At 40.7% G+C, this 18,502-nt stretch overlaps 1 protein-coding gene across 1 annotated transcript; it reads right to left on the bottom strand.

The window, feature by feature from the left end:
• Positions 1 to 16,576: 16,576 nt before the first annotated feature.
• LOC145092881 (expansin-A13-like) lies at positions 16,577 to 18,139 on the bottom strand. Its single transcript, XM_079030872.1, has 2 exons — positions 17,521 to 18,139; positions 16,577 to 17,000 (listed from the first exon to the last, which is right to left on the bottom strand). Exons 1-2 carry the CDS (start codon positions 18,009 to 18,011, stop codon positions 16,691 to 16,693), a joined length of 801 nt encoding a protein of 266 aa, XP_078886998.1. The 5' UTR covers positions 18,012 to 18,139; the 3' UTR covers positions 16,577 to 16,690.
• Positions 18,140 to 18,502: the final 363 nt, after the last annotated feature.

Raw genomic sequence — 18,502 nt, 5'->3', positions numbered from 1 at the left:
ATATATATATATATATATATATATATATATATATATATATATATATATATGGTGAGGTTCAATAGTGAATCATAATTAACCAAGAAACCAATCGTGAACATCGGAAATCATAATGATCAACGGCCAAGAAAATAAATGTACATTTTTATATTGGACGCACACACACCGGATTATACCAAAAAATTCACCCTTTACTAAAAAACCCACCACTTTTTTTTCGTTTAAAAATTTTTTTAGGCCATTCTTTTATCAAAAAAAAAAAAAAAAAGAATATACCGTTGTTCACGATTTTTCGTCCTCTTTCCATAGAGATTCATGATAATATATAAAAAGCGAACTTTTTTTTCGAAAAAAACTCACTTCATTTTCTTTAATGAAAAAAGTTAAGGTCTATTTTTTATAGAAAAAAATTAATAAATATATCAAAATTCATATTTTTTGTACTTTTTAAACATAGATTCATATTCATATTAAAAAAAAAAAAAAAAAAAAAAAAAAAAAAAGAAGATATTTCAGTTTAGATTCACATTGTGAACTTGTTCAGATTCATATTGTAAACATGTTTAGATTCACAGTGTGTATAATAATAAATCAGATTCACAGTGTGAATCTGAACTGATCGAGGTTTTTTTTTGTGAACCTTCTCAGAATCTGAACTGTTCGAGAATTTTCATATTGTGAATGTTAAAAAATGAAATATTTACAGTTTAGATTCACAGTGTGAATCTATATTATTCGAGGTTTTTTTTTTTAAATCGGTGTTGATGTTTATTAATAGAGTACAAAAAATTATATTTTTGGTATAATTAGTTTTTTTTATAAAAAAAAAAAGCTTAAATATTGAAAAAAATAAGAAAATTAAGTGGGTTTTTTCGAAAAAAAGTTCGTTTTTTATATATCATCATCGATCTCTATGGAAAGAGGACGAAAAATCGTGAACAACGGTATATTCAGATTTTTTTTTTCGATAAAAAACTTGACCTAAAAAAAATTTAAATGAAAAAAAGAAAGTGGGTTTTGTTATAATCCGGTACATGTGCGTCCATTATAAAAATTTACAACTCTTTCTTTTGCCGTTGATCGCTTTAAATTCTGACGGTTTGGATTGGCTCCTTGGTTCCTTGAATAATAATGGTTCTGTATTGAACTTATATATATATATATATATATATATATATATATATATATATATATATATATAATATTGTTTGTAAACATTTTTCTTGTTATTATACCCCTTCCTAAAGAGATTATAACATGTTTTTTAATGCCCGATATTAGATAACTACATATATAATATATGTTGACAAAGTACCCCCATATCAAAATTCATGGTTCCGCCACTGACTCCATACATAAAGAAATATGATTTTTTGGTCATTTCTCAACTTAGGATTTTAGATCTTGGAAGTTTGTGGCCTTATAATGGATAAAGTTTGAAACTTTATCCATTTAGACATCATGTTAATTCAGATCTAAAAGTGGAAGACTTTGACTTATTATATTAAGTCAAGAAAGATGCATTCTTGGACTTTATGAGACTTAAAGTTTAAATCTTGCTTGATTGGAGTGTCTTAATGGATAAAGTTGGAAACTTTATCCATTAGGACATTGTTAAGGATCAAGTATGGGAATTTAAGGATTTACTTTATGGATTAAGTCATTTTGCCATTTGGATTAAGCGAGGGCACGACACGGTTTTAGGGTTTTATGGTGTGCGCTTTGTTTTGGCCAAGGAGCTCGACTTTTTTGTCTTCTTGTAGGCGCAGGGTGCCTAAATAAGGGCGTGGAGTACCTGTTGACCAGAATGTTTACTTTTTTACTTTGACCATTGACTTTTTGACCAGTTTAACAATTGGTCCAACTTGGGTAAAATTGAGTATTTGGCTAAGAACTGGTCTCGGTTTGATATTAGGTGGCTCGTGTTAGCTATTTTGTTGTTGAGATTGTTGTTGAGCTTTTGTTGTTTAGCTCATGTGAGTTTTCTCACTATAATTTATATTGCAGTATGTATCCTCTTTGGATAGGATGTGTTTATCATGAGATATTTTGTTTGGCAGGTAGACTTGTTAATTAGTTGCATGTGTGTGTGAAACGACCCAAAAATACGACCCAAAAATTTCGTTTTTAATACCATCAAAACTATAATCAGAGTATCATATAGATAAACCATGCGTGATATGTCCCAAAAGATAATAAAGTACTGTGCGGAAAATGTAACATGCTATATCCAAAACAACAACTAAATCAAATCCAAACTAAAGCTGAAACGGTGGTGTGTGCGATGCCGTCATCCAGAGCTCTCCCCTTTGCTTGCGGAAGTACCTGAAACCAAAACTGAAACTGTAAGCACGAAGCTTAGTGAGCTCCCCCAACTTACCACATACCATACAACAACATATAAACACATATTGGGCCTTGCCCACTGCATCGGGTCGGGACCCGGAAAACTGCATCGGACCGAAGTCCGGAACTGACTGGGACCTTGTCCCCTGCATCGGACCGAAGTCCGGAACTAACTGCATCGGACCGAAGTCCGGATCTGACTGCATCGGACCGAAGTCCGGAACTAACTGCATCGGACCGAAGTCCGGAACTGACTGCATCGGACCGAAGTCCGGAACTAACTGGGACCGTGTCCCCTGCATCGGACCGAGGTCCGGGACTGACTGCACATAGCATAGCATATCATAACAATTTATACTGCATACTGCATCGGGCCGTGGCCCGGAACATAAACACATACACATAGCACATAAAACATGTCTGAACCACGAAGGCATCAAACATACTAACTACTACATCGGACCGAAGTCCGGAAACTACTATTAACTGGACGGGCCGGCATTGTGGCCTTAGACCCGCCCCTACGGGAAGGAAACTCACCTCGTAAACTAGCGGATGAGAGTGCGGCTCGGAAAGCTAACGGCTGCTGCTCCTGAATCTCCTCGGCTACAAATCCATAAACACACTCAATCAATCACTAGCACTACACTCAGGGTAAAATGACTCTTTTACCCTTGGTCAAAGTTGACTTACTCAGGGCTGACTCGCCGAGTCGGGATACCCGACTCGCCGAGTCCCAGACTCTCCGTTCAACTCTTACCTGCTGTTACTCGTCGAGTGTGGCATCGACTCGACGAGTACCCTCTGGATCCAAGAACTCAGATGATCTTCATCCGACTCGCCGAGTCAGATGAACAGACTCGACGAGTTGTTCTTAATCCTCAAGGAGATTGCCTTGGACTCGCCGAGTTGTATGAACAAACTCGCCGAGTCCCTCCATTACTGAGTCTACTCTTAACTCGCTGAGTCCACTCCCTAACTCACCTCGTACACTCGACACTGAAGAAACTGAAGAACTCGGGACTCGCGACCTAACTCGTCGAGTCGTTCCTCCGACTCGCCGAGTCGCCGCCATGCAACATATTTTTACTCGATTTCTCTTGAATCCAACACATGCAAATGATAGATCTAGGTCCATTAAGCTGTTTTACCACGTAAAGTTTCCAACTTTACGTGCACAACCACATGAATGAGGGAAATAAGACTAAAATATGCACAATAAGGGTAGATCCATGGCTAATAAGCAATGTAACTCCAAAAAGACAGTGGATCTGGACTCTTCAACACCCCAACACTCAGATCCAAAGGTATTTCGGCTCAATAACACAATCAAGCAAGCATAAAGCTTGGAACAAGCATCAAATAGCCCTTAAAAGAGCTCTAATGGAAGTTTAAGCATGAAACCAGAAGAGAACTCCGAAAATACCTCAATAAGTTCACACTTGATCTTGGATCTTGGCACTAGAACTCGTTTCCTTGCTTCCTTCTTCTTCCCCTTCTTCACCCCTTCACAAAATGGAACAAGATCACTTATAAGCTCACAAGAGGAAGGTTTAGGGTTTCTCACAGTGCTCTCAGGGGGAAAGTGACGAGATGGAGGCTATAATGGGGTTTAAATAGTGAGCAAACCCGGGGAGTTAGGGTTTCACCCAGACGGACGGACTCGCCGAGTCCAGGATATGGACTCGCCGAGTCGCCGGCTCCCGTGTGCACAAGATGCGCGACCCGACTCGGCGAGTCAGGCTAGAACTCGCCGAGTCCCTCTTGAAAACTTAGCCCAAATCAAATTAATTAACATACCGGAAACGGGTCGTTACAATTCTCCCCCACTTGTTTCAGACTTCGTCCTCGAAGTCTGCTACGGCTGGATCTGCGAATAACTCCGGGTAGTGCGTTCTCATTTCTTCTTCAGCCTCCCATGTCCACTCAGACCCCTTCCGATGCTGCCACTGCACCTTTACCAGCTGAATTACCTTGTTCCTCAAGGTCTTGGTCTTCCGTTCCAAAATTGCTATCGGCTTCTCGATATAATTCAAGCCGCTATCGACCTGGATATCCTCCAAGGGAACGACCGCTGTCTCGTCCACTAGACACTTCCTCAACTGCGACACGTGGAAGGTGTTGTGTATCAAACTGAGCTCCTCAGGAAGATCTAACCGGTAAGCAACCCGACCCACCCGGGCCAAAACCCTGAAAGGACCAATAAATCTGGGGCCCAATTTGCCCCTCTTCCGGAACCTGATGACACCTTTCCAAGGTGAGACTTTCAGAAGAACCATGTCTCCTACCTGGAACTCCAAGTCTGAACGCCTCTTGTCGGCGTAGCTCTTCTGCCGACTCTGCGCAGTCTGCAGTCTACTACGGACCTGCTGGATCAGTTCCGTCGTCTTGAGCACCACTTCAGTGCTCCCCATAACCCGCTGACCGACCTCGCCCCAACAAATCGGGGTCCTGCACTTCCTGCCATATAACATCTCAAAAGGAGGTCGATCAATGCTCGCATGATAGCTGTTGTTATACGAGAATTCCGCTAAGGGAAGATACGTATCCCAACAACCCCCAAAATCCAGAACGCATGCCCTAAGCATGTCCTCGAGAGTCTGAATCGTCCTCTCGCTCTGCCCGTCAGTCTGAGGATGAAAAGCGGTGCTGAAATGGAGACGAGTACCCATCTCGTCGTGAAACCGCTTCCAGAATCTGGACGTGAAGCGAACATCTCGGTCCGACACTACCGATACCGGCACTCCATGACGTGCCACAATCTCTCGCACATAGATATCGGCTAACCTTTCCGCCGATATACTCTCCTGGATCGGAATAAAATGGGCACTCTTCGTCAACCGATCCACCACTACCCATATCGAATCTACTCCACGTGCGGTCCTGGGAAGTTTGGTGATAAAATCCATGGTGATGTCCTCCCATTTCCACACGGGAATATCCAACGGCTGCATCTTGCCGTGAGGTCTCTGGTGCTCCGCCTTGACCTTTCGGCAGGTCAGGCACCTCTCAACGTACCAAGCGACGTCCCGCTTCATGCAGGGCCACCAATAATCAGGTCGAAGATCCCGATACATCTTCGTCGCCCCTGGATGGATAGAAAATCGAGACTTATGAGCCTCGTCCATCAATACCTGCCGTACCCCACCCCAGTACGGTACCCACACCCTACCATGAAGCGTCATCAAACCCCGACTGTCGTAGTCGAACGAAGCTACTCGACCCACTATCCTCTCGCACTTCTGCCTCTCCTCCTTGAGACCCTCCATCTGAGCCTCCTTGATCCGCTCCAACAAAGGAGTGATTACCGTCATCCTCATACACAAATCCCTGATAGGGGCCGCCGACACCTTGCGGCTCAGGGCATCGGCCACCACGTTGGCCTTCCCTGGATGATACAGGATCTCACAGTCATAGTCCTTCAGCACGTCCAACCATCTCCTTTGTCTCATATTCAAACTCGGCTGATCCATAAGGTATCGTAAACTCTTGTGGTCCGTGTAGATAGTACAGCGGACCCCATACAGGTAATGCCTCCAAATCTTGAGGGCAAATACAACTGCCCCCAGCTCCAAGTCGTGGGTAGGATAATTAGCCTCGTGAGGCTTCAACTGTCTCGAAGCATAAGCCACCACATGGCCTCGCTGCATCAACACTGCTCCCATACCTGTGATCGAAGCATCACAATAGACCACAAAATCCTCAACACCCTCTGGCAAGGTAAGGATCGGAGCCTCGCACAATCTCTGCCTGAGAGTCTCGAACGCCGCCTGCTGCTCAGGCCCCCAACGAAAAACTACCGACTTCTTGGTTAGTCGGGTGAGAGGCACTGCTATCTTGGAGAAATCCTGAATAAACCTCCGATAATACCCTGCCAATCCTAGGAAGCTCCGAATCTCAGATGGAGACCTCGGGACCTCCCATTGCATCACGGCCTCAATCTTGGCCGGGTCAACCAAAATACCCTTCTGATTAACGAGATGCCCAAGAAACTGCACCTCGCGTAACCAGAACTCGCACTTGGAGAACTTAGCGAACAGTCTCTCCCTCCTCAAAGTCTCCAACACCTCCCGCAGGTGCTCCTCGTGCTGTCCCTGCGTCTTGGAATACACCAAGATGTCATCGATGAACACTATCACTGACCGATCCAGCATCGGTCTACACACGCGGTTCATGAGATCCATGAACGCGGCTGGGGCATTGGTGAGCCCAAATGGCATCACCACAAACTCATAATGACCATACCGGGTCCTGAAAGCAGTCTTCTGTACATCCTCATCCCTGACCCTCATCTGGTGGTAACCGGAGCGTAGGTCGATCTTGGAGAACCAAGACGCTCCCTGGAGCTGATCAAACAAGTCATCTATCCTCAGAAGTGGGTAACGGTTCTTCACCGTTACCTTGTTCAACTCCCGGTAATCAATACACATCCGATGCGACCCGTCTTTCTTCCTCACAAATAAGATCGGCGCTCCCCAAGGCGAACTGCTCGGTCGAATGAAACCCTTGTCTAACAGCTCCTGAAGCTGTGTAGACAACTCCTGCATCTCAGGGGGAGCAAGTCGATATGGTGCTTTGGCTATCGGAGCCGCACCAGGAACCAGATCGATCCTGAACTCAACCTGCCTCTCAGGAGGTATCCCCGGCAAATCCTCGGGAAACACATCCGGGTAATCTCGAACAATAGGAACATCATCGATCGTCGTCTTGCCCTTATCCCGGGCATCCAAGACGTAGGCTACATAACCGGCGCAACCCTGCTGAACGTAGTGCCTCGCCCTAGCGGCAGAGCAGAAGGTCAATCCTCGCTGGGGCCTCTCACCCTGAACCACTATCTCTCCCCCACTGGGAGTGCGAACCCTCACTAGCTGATGCTCACAATCAATCACCGCCCCATTGGGGCTTAGCCAATCCATTCCCACAATAACTTTATTCCCGCGCAGGGGAATCGGAACCAAATCCACTGAAAACTGCTCCTCAAATATCTGAAGGGAACACCCTCTATATACTTTGTCGACCCTCACGGTCCTATCATCTGCTATCTCAACCTCTAACGGACAATCCAGTTCCCCCGGAGCTCTGCTAAATCTCTTGCTAAGCGCAAGCGATACAAATGATCGGGTGGCCCCCGAGTCAAACAATACCAAAGCAGGGATGCCGTTCACCGAGAACGACCCTAAATAAAGCGTACCATCAAATAATATTCAAACGATATATTAATAATTAAGAGATGAAAGAAATATACATACCCGTCACCACATCAGGAGTCGCTCGCGCCTCCTCTGCTGTCATCTGAAATGCCCTGCTCTTCGCCACCGGCGCATCAGCTCGGCCCTGACGGCCATCTGTGATCCTCAAAGTAGCAGGGGCGGGTGCATGCACCTTCCCTGCTGCAGCTAAACTGGGACACTGGGACCTTTTGTGTCCCCTCTGATTGCACTGAAAGCAAATCAGATCCGATGCTGTAACCGTAGTGGCAGGGGCCGTACAATCCCTACTCATATGCCCGGTCCGACCGCACTTGTAGCAGCCGGAACTCCCTGCCTTGCACGCCCCATCGTGCAACCTCCCACACTTGCCACATCGACCGTGGCTCTGCTGACCCCTGGACCTGTGATCTGAAACCTTGGGCTTTTTGCCCACACTGCCTGCACCCGAAACCGCCTCCGGTTTCCTCTTCCTCTCCATCTCGAGATCAATCTCCCTCTCTCTGGCTCTAGCAATCATGTCGTCCAGTGTTTTGCAACTGGACCGGCTCACAAACATACGAATGTCGCTCCGCAACATCTTGTGATAACGGGCCTTCTTCATCTCCTCGTCTGCTGCATACTGAGGAACAAGAAGGGCCCGCTCCCTGAACTTGGCGGTGATCTCCGCCACTGTCTCGGTAGTCTGGGTAAGATCCTGGAACTCCCTGGCTAACTGTTGCACCTCAATGACCGGTGCGAACTCCGCTCTGAACCTGGTAGAGAAATCAGCCCAGGTCATGGCATCCAATGCCGCATCATCCCCGATGGTATGTCCTACCTCCTCCCACCAGTCACGTGCCCTGTCCTTCAGGAGACAGGACGCCAATCTGACCTTGTCCCCCTCGGGACATCTGCTAGTGCGGAATGCGTTGGCCACATCCGCCAACCACCTGGTACTCGCTATGGGGTCCCGTGCCCCGTGATAGTCAGGAGCCCCGCATGCCCTGAACTCCCTGAAAGTGAGTGTGCGCGACCCCATCACGGCCGCCATCTCAGTACGGAAGGTACTCAGTCTCTCATCCATCATCTCCAAAATGCCCTCCTTGATCGAACCGAAGATCACAGGAGTCTGCTCAAGTATGATGCGAGTAATCTCAGAAGAAAGGAACTCTCTGGTCTGCTCATCGATCTGTCCGACCTCCGGGTCGGATCCCGATCCTGATCCTCCTCCGGCATCTGAACTGCCGGCTGCTGGCCTCGGACGCAAAACTACCATTCTCAAACATATCATAACAACATCAGAACATTGAAATATTTCAAGGGATCATGATACGACTACTAGCTTCCTGGTCTAATCTTGGCCTTCCTTGATTCGAATACGGATCCTCTGCTTCCAGTAGTATGGGCCCCTACTACCTTCCACATCTATCCATACTTTCCTCAAGAACTGCCTCGACTTCCCCAAGTCACTTCTACCGCTGCTATTCCCTGCTACTCTCACCCTAGGCTTGCCCTAGAGAAAACTCGAGCTCAATACGACTGGTCCTCAGCTGCTGTAGGTCTCCTTGCACTGCCAGTTAGCCATCACCTGAACACCATCACATGTGATGAGGATCGGATAATCCTTCAAGTAAAAGATCCGTCCCTACAACGGTTGGACTCAAACAAGAGCTGCGCAGTAGGGCCAGTTCCAGCACTCTGGGATTATTCAAACCTGATTACATGTGGTGTGACGTGTCCACCTAATGGCTAACTCCCATTACTCGGAATCCCACTAAGCACAAAGCAAGCAGCATTCGGACAAGGGAAACAGACTCACGCAAGCTATTCTTATAACAAGAAACTGCACTAGCATAGGATGCTAAGCTCATACGATCAGGCGTAACCTAAACAGGCTATTCTACTGCTGTCTACTCAATTCTAGCATGCAATATTCATAGAGCTGTAACACATAAGCAGGCACATAAGGCGTTCTCCTACACCCTTAGTCCTATTCTAGCATGTTGTTCTACTAAACTGAAATTGAACAAATAACTTGTATGGGTAATTTGGGAGTACTTACTTGAGCTCGGTTGACCGCATGCACACACCTTTTTCTTAAAACAATTCTTTTCCTTCTAAGCGTTTTCAAAATTCTTTTGTAAAAACATTTTATTAAAAATCTTTTATTTCCCTTTAGTTTGAGTTCAGATACACCCGAGAGTGTATCCGAATCCCTCAAACCAGGGCTCTGATACCAACTTGAAACGACCCAAAAATACGACCCAAAAATTTCGTTTTTAATACCATCAAAACTATAATCAGAGTATCATATAGATAAACCATGCGTGATATGTCCCAAAAGATAATAAAGTACTGTGCGGAAAATGTAACATGCTATATCCAAAACAACAACTAAATCAAATCCAAACTAAAGCTGAAACGGTGGTGTGTGCGATGCCGTCATCCAGAGCTCTCCCCTTTGCTTGCGGAAGTACCTGAAACCAAAACTGAAACTGTAAGCACGAAGCTTAGTGAGCTCCCCCAACTTACCACATACCATACAACAACATATAAACACATATTGGGCCTTGCCCACTGCATCGGGTCGGGACCCGGAAAACTGCATCGGACCGAAGTCCGGAACTGACTGGGACCTTGTCCCCTGCATCGGACCGAAGTCCGGAACTAACTGCATCGGACCGAAGTCCGGATCTGACTGCATCGGACCGAAGTCCGGAACTAACTGCATCGGACCGAAGTCCGGAACTGACTGCATCGGACCGAAGTCCGGAACTAACTGGGACCGTGTCCCCTGCATCGGACCGAGGTCCGGGACTGACTGCACATAGCATAGCATATCATAACAATTTATACTGCATACTGCATCGGGCCGTGACCCGGAACATAAACACATACACATAGCACATAAAACATGTCTGAACCACGAAGGCATCAAACATACTAACTACTACATCGGACCGAAGTCCGGAAACTACTATTAACTGGACGGGCCGGCATTGTGGCCTTAGACCCGCCCCTACGGGAAGGAAACTCACCTCGTAAGCTAGCGGATGAGAGTGCGGCTCGGAAAGCTAACGGCTGCTGCTCCTGAATCTCCTCGGCTACAAATCCATAAACACACTCAATCAATCACTAGCACTACACTCAGGGTAAAATGACTCTTTTACCCTTGGTCAAAGTTGACTTACTCAGGGCTGACTCGCCGAGTCGGGATACCCGACTCGCCGAGTCCCAGACTCTCCGTTCAACTCTTACCTGCTGTTACTCGTCGAGTGTGGCATCGACTCGACGAGTACCCTCTGGATCCAAGAACTCAGATGATCTTCATCCGACTCGCCGAGTCAGATGAACAGACTCGACGAGTTGTTCTTAATCCTCAAGGAGATTGCCTTGGACTCGCCGAGTTGTATGAACAAACTCGCCGAGTCCCTCCATTACTGAGTCTACTCTTAACTCGCTGAGTCCACTCCCTAACTCACCTCGTACACTCGACACTAAAGAAACTGAAGAACTCGGGACTCGCGACCTGACTCGTCGAGTCGTTCCTCCGACTCGCCGAGTCGCCGCCATGCAACATATTTTTACTCGATTTCTCTTGAATCCAACACATGCAAATGATAGATCTAGGTCCATTAAGCTGTTTTACCACGTAAAGTTTCCAACTTTACGTGCACAACCACATGAATGAGGGAAATAAGACTAAAATATGCACAATAAGGGTAGATCCATGGCTAATAAGCAATGTAACTCCAAAAAGACAGTGGATCTGGACTCTTCAACACCCCAACACTCAGATCCAAAGGTATTTCGGCTCAATAACACAATCAAGCAAGCATAAAGCTTGGAACAAGCATCAAATAGCCCTTAAAAGAGCTCTAATGGAAGTTTAAGCATGAAACCAGAAGAGAACTCCGAAAATACCTCAATAAGTTCACACTTGATCTTGGATCTTGGCACTAGAACTCGTTTCCTTACTTCCTTCTTCTTCCCCTTCTTCACCCCTTCACAAAATGGAACAAGATCACTTATAAGCTCACAAGAGGAAGGTTTAGGGTTTCTCACAATGCTCTCAGGGGGAAAGTGACGAGATGGAGGCTATAATGGGGTTTAAATAGTGAGCAAACCCGGGGAGTTAGGGTTTCACCCAGACGGACGGACTCGCCGAGTCCAGGATATGGACTCGCCGAGTCGCCGGCTCCCGCGTGCACAAGATGCGCGACCCGACTCGGCGAGTCAGGCTAGAACTCGCCGAGTCCCTCTTGAAAACTTAGCCCAAATCAAATTAATTAACATACCGGAAACGGGTCGTTACAGTGTGGGATTGTCAGTGTATCTATGTGGCATGTCGACATATTATGTGTTGAGTTGAGGGCGGTCCAACTATGTGTTGTAGGCCAAGATACTCGGGGTAGGGGCCGTCCCTCCCTCCCTGTGCAAACCTTGAGATAACTCCGGATCATGGAATAGGAGAGACAATCCATAATCTCCGATCTATTGAATTGCTATTACTTTTGTGTTTTATCCATAAAAATGTGTTTGCCTTTACTTCACCAATCAAACCAACTATAGTTATGATTTTATTGTTGAAGATTCGATAATTTCTAGCTTTCCACAAGAGCCATCAGGTAGCTAAGAAAATAACATGGATACATTTCTCAACTTTTGACTGTTTATTATAATTCTTGCGATCGATAAGCAACTATTCAACAGTTGTTACTGTTACAGTTTCTACACCACACCACGAGGTCACACGGTTCCATATTTGTTGGGCAAAAGAACAAGTGATAAGTAAATGATGTGTAGTTTCTTCGGAAACACCACATAATACACACCGATATGAAGAAACTAAGGGTGCCTTAGTTGGAATTTTATTCAACGCGTATAGCCATCCAGATGATATATTTTTTACTCAATTAATTTATGCAAAGAACTAACCTTGAAAGCACATGAATCATCTCCAAACCATTTCCATTAGTCATTATGATCTGAAAGATTAATTTGACTTATCTCTTTCATGCAATTGTGTATTTGTATAAGTTCATCAACTTTACTGGGCTCTCATTTCCAAAACCAACACCAAGAGATATTTACACTAATAATTTCATATCTTTTTTTCCAAGGAACATAATTTCTCAGGTTCTAGATCAAATAACAGTGGATATTTATCACAAAAAGGCTTTGTACCAACCAATTGCTCACGCCAAAAACATAGCTTATCATCCCGACCCAAAACACATTTAAACATGCGTGCTAAATCAATATCTAAATCCATGAATTCAGAAACAGATTTAACAAGTTGTTTCTAGGAGCCAACAATCTCTAATTTTAATGGAAAAAATTTACATTTGTGGTTACTTTGATGAATAGCTAGTATTATTTTTTTCCCACAAAGATGATGGATTTGATTTTAGTCTCCACAACTACTTTCGCAATCAGCGAAAGATTTGTGACTCTCAGACTGACGAATCCAAGGCCACCGTAAGACTTGGGGATAAGACCTTATCCCAAGAAACCCAACAAATTTTGGAATTTTAATCGGTTCCTCCCCATAAAAATCTCCTCCTAATTCTTTCTAGCAAGTAAATGACTCCCAATGATGCTTTGAATATGGAGAAGTAGTAATTCAAAAAACTACCAAGGATAGAATTTATAAAGGTGATTCTCCAGCCAAATGATAGTGTTTTTGCCTTCCAACAGTGATAATCTACTTTGGAATTTATCTACCACCGGTTTTCAATTCTTGTGAAGAGACATATTAGCTCCCACCAGGGACCCCAAGGTAGGAAAAAGGGAAAGCAGTTGATTGACAGTTAAGCATTAGAGCCATTTAATCCACTCGAGTAGACTCCACATCAATACCAAAAACCCTACTTTTTGAGAAATTAACTTTTAACCTCGATGCTAAGTTGAAGCATCTAAGAATTCTCGCTAAGTTTTGACAATTTAAAGTGCTCTAATCCCATACAAATAGCACATCTTCTGCATAAAAGAGATGTGAAACAACCGAACCATTGTTAGGGGATTGATTCCCATGAAAAACACCAACATCGCAAGTCTTCGTCATGACTGCATAACTCATTATAAATAGGAAATGAGATAAAGGGTCTCCTTGCATAACTCATTTACTAACAGAAAAATGCATTTGTAATTGTTCCATTTACAAGGAAGGAAGTTCTAGATGATGAGGGACACCTCGAATCCAGGTTCACTAAAAACGTGGAAAGATCATTTAATCCATAATAGAATCAATAAAGTCCCAACTCAAAGCACTGAAAGCTTTTTCAAAGTTGACTTTGAAAAGTAAAGCTTCCTTTTTCGATTTTTTCAGCCAAGCCAGTAGTTTGTTAATAATAAGCGGCCCATCAATAATGTTTCTACCGACATTGAAAGTCGATTGAACATCTCCATTCTCCAATCACCGAACCAGTAATTGAGTCAATTTGCAAGAACCTTTGAAATTACTTTACAAATGCATCACTAACGTTTCTATCGGCAATAGGTACAAAGCGGAACGAATACTAAAACAGAAAAATGAATATAAAATATAAACAAATAAAAAAAACTAGATATAGAAAAAGTGTGAGAATTCGGATTGTTTAGTCTATGATCTCGCTTTCGCTTGATTAATAACGTGTGACTATTCACGAACCACTAATATGGTAGTTGAATAGTCATAGATTATTTTCTGGAGTTGTTTGTTAGCAATAAAGGTTGGAACCGAGGCCATAATGACATAAAGTTTATTCGTCAAATAAAGGCATCTTGTGAACACCTTAAGAATTCGTTTTGTAAGGAGCGTAACAAATAGATGAGGTGTGTTTAGTGAAATATGTGGTCATTTTAAGATAAAAGTTAAAAACATGGTTGTGTCGGCCTGTCGGTATAGTTTACTTCAAGATATTGTCATCTTAGAAATTGTTTGATATGTTTTTTAATGGGTCTGATAAAAGGTTGAATATGACTCGGTCAAATTTAGATTGTTTCATATCATATTTAGAATCCTCTGATTCGGTCATGACTGGTCATGACTCATCTGATACATCTCTTACTCAATCAGACATAGCCACATATTGTTGCATCTAACTAAGTCAGAACTTGATTCAATCGAATCCGACTCAATCAACAACAATCAAAAAATCCCAAAATATAAACAAACACAAAATAAAGTGCATTGATATTATCTAGAAAATCTACAAATCTAAAATTTATACTTTATAAAAGAGGTAACTATTTTTACATAGTTCAGACATAGATTTTATTCTAAATCATATTAATTTGATGTCTAATGCATTAAATACTTTATTATTGTTATTTTAATGCAAACTTTTAGACTTTCAACCATATATATTTTACTAGTTTATAACCCGTGGAAACCACGGTTATAAAATTAATTGAAATTTTATAGTAAAACCTTAAAATTATTAATTAATTATTTTAAACAAATTATTAATTACGATATATTTATATTAGTTTTGTGAAATTATAATCGTTGATTCAAATAAATATATATAATTAATTTTTAATATATATTAGATATTTTTTATTTGTGAATTAATGAAAACAATGATATAAAATTTAAAATTTAAAATGGAGAATAAATATATTGACAAATAACATCACATTAATTAGAAGGTCTATAAATTTAAAATAAAGAACTAATAGATTGACAAGTGACATCATATTAATTAAGAGGTCTAATATAGTTACACATGGCAAAATGACTACTCTTTTATTAGTATACAGATTTATCAATTTGAATATGTTATTAAATATAAAACATTATTGTTTTAATGCTAATTTTTTTGAATTTATCAATCTAATACACTTAATTTGTTAATTTAAAGATCTTAAATATAAAACATCGAAATGTTAAAGAAGCTTAACAAATGTCCAAAATACTATTTTTAACATAACTCAAAGAATTTAAATATGTTGTTAGTTAAACCTAAACAAAAATACCAAATTTAATAAAAACAAGGGTATACAAAAGCTATATTTATTAATAATAATTGAAAATTGTACAACATCAATGGAAATTAATCACTAATAATAAATTAATTATCAATAATAATAATAATAAAACAATATAAAATTAAAAATTACATTACCTTCTTGAAAACGACCGCTAGTATTTTATCATGTGTCATCCTATTAAGTCTCCAATTAATGTCATGTCATTTGTCAAACTATTGTTTTTCCATTTTAAACTTTAAATTTTAAAATGTGCACTCTAATTACATTAAATGAATACCATTATAATAAAAAATAAAATAAATTATACAAATTATAAGATAATATAATTTCACGTATTTATTTGAATCAACGATTATAATTTTATATAACTAAAAAAAATCTCTTAATTAATAATTTATTTAAAATAATCAATTAATAATTTTGAATTTTAACTATAAAAATTTAATTAATTTAATAAATATAATTATCGCGGGTTATAAACTAATGATAAAACATAACATTAAATTAATAATTATATTCAATTGTATAAACCAGTGATAAAACATAACACTAAATTGATAATTATATTCAATTGTATTGACATGCAAACCGTGTAACAGATACCATTAAGATTATTATGAGCTTGCAATAAATGTACTTTTTATCATATGACCATTAAAATTATTATGAGCTTGCAATAAATGTATTTCTTACATATGGCCATTAAAATTATTATGAGCTTGCAATAAATGTATTTCCAATAAATGTATTTCTTATCATATATCAACTTAGTATAAAAACTATTATTATATAATTAATAACAATAATATATTTAATTTAACAACATATATCTCCCAATATTCTAAGTATATAATTTGTATTCTTCACAACGCTTTTTATAATAGGTAAAAAATAAAAAAAAATAAAAACAATTACATTGCCATTCACCTCAATTTTTTGCTAACTTTCTTTTCTATGAGACATTGTTGGGTCCATAACACATGCATCATCTATAAAGTTAATTTTTGGCTTGACCTTGTCTCCTATAATCCTATTGCAATAGCCAACATCAAGTTGTGTAGTGATTTAGACCCAAAAAAGAATTCTCATAAACATTTCACATATTTAGGGTAAACAAAAAAAGTATGAATTTGAAATTAAATACATGACCTCAAAAGGTATATTACTATTATCACTCTTCAAGATTCAAATTGTTTGCCTTCAAAACTTAGTCCAAAATCCCAATCTTTTGGGGCAACATTGTAAGAAGTAAGAGTTAACCCATCACTAGTAGTGATTTCAAATGAAAGTGGTTGATTTTTCAGATCAGCATTTAAATGCCAATTTTGCCCCCAGTTTCTGTTCATAGAAAGCCATCCTGTTCTTGAACCCTTAATCTTTACAGCCATTAAATCCCCTGCACCACCAACATTGCTGATAAGAACAGATAAGAAAATCCCATTTCCATTAATGGTGAATCGCATTCCTCCTTCCTTTCTGCATTTGATCCTGTCAAGAAATGGAATGATTAGAGCCAAGAATGGAAATTTGAGTTTTTTGTAAACAGATCTTGTGTTTTTTAACCCTATTGAGAATCCATTGATTATGTATTTGAAAAGTACTATCAACTTTTTCCCTTTTTTGTTTTTAAAGCGATCAATTATATGAGCACATGTAAAACAATAATTTTATGAATGTTGTTGATGGCAATTTGCGTAAAAGACATGATTCAGGCTCAGAATTTCAGCATCTAGTAAGCTGACAGTCTGAAGATAAGCTGTCATGTGGGTCCAATGAAGAAATTCATGTGTTGTCTAACTAAATTGATGCAATTTTATGATTTTTCACGCGTCAATGGCGGATGGTGTTTACAAACCCTAAATTTATTGTACTAAATTCAATCGAAATTCGGAACAATGAATACGGAAGGAATCAGGAGCGTTTACATTCAAAAATCAAAATCGAGATACTCAATTTTCGCCCAAGTTGATGATTAAAAAAATACCCTAAAAAGTGAATGTATGTGTACCTGCGATACTGAATTGGCATGTTTGAAGCCTTCCAAATCGCAATCTTCTCAAAAATCTCAATCGGAAGAACAAAATGAGGATTCGGAGGGTTACACTTCCCGCCTCCATCCGCCGGAAATCCGTAATTCGGAGCACAAAAATTAGTTGCCGTAACGATAATCGACGTCCCCGGGATGCACCACCGGAGATCCTCCACACACCGGACTTCGTAACACGCGCCGCAGATCTGTCCTTTTTCGAACAACACGGTGCTCAATCCAGCAGTCGCTTTCCCATATCCGCCTCTCTCCAGATCACCATACCCGCACGCGCCACCGACAGCGTCACGGGGATCAGCTTCCGCGTAATACGTCGCCCTGGCGGATTTCCATTCCGGCAACGATGACGATGACAACGATGGTGAGTCTGATGTTTGGGAGTTGTAATAGTGAGCAGTAACTGTGAGTAAGAAGCTAGAGAATGTTAGTATGAATGATGTCCATGAAAACATCTTCTAGAGAGAGAAAGTTGAGAAGAGAAATGGAGAAGGTGAAGTAAAAGGCAATGGCGAAGTTGAAGCTCTGGTGTGGGCTATCATGGTTCAAAGTGACGGCGAGGGGAGTGGGTGCTTTATGTAGTTCAACTTTGGTTTATTCTCTAAAGGTAGTATTAATGTTAAGTTATTAACAAAAGTAACTATATTTTAAATAAATATTAAAGTAAATAATAAATATATATTAAAAATAAATATATATTAGAATAAATCAAAAGTATTTTTTTTTATTGTAGTAATAGTTTATGTTTTTATGATATCTAGTTCTTTTTAGTTTATAATTTTTGTAGGTCATAAACGTTTTGGTTTTAACTATTTAGAAAACATATAATAGTAACGAAACGAGATATGTTTATGTTCAAACTTATTGTATGATTTATCTTTATTTTAATTCATTTTTTATAAAATAATATTCTTTTTTTTTTATCAAAATTTTTTATTTATTACTC

This window comes from Lactuca serriola, chromosome 3, assembly GCF_051521515.1.
Source record: "Lactuca serriola cultivar US96UC23 chromosome 3, Lser_US96UC23_V15, whole genome shotgun sequence".
Classification (NCBI taxonomy): Eukaryota; Viridiplantae; Streptophyta; class Magnoliopsida; order Asterales; family Asteraceae; genus Lactuca; species Lactuca serriola.
Note: the sequence above shows the minus strand (reverse complement) of the source record. Positions and strands in the feature narration are given on the sequence as shown.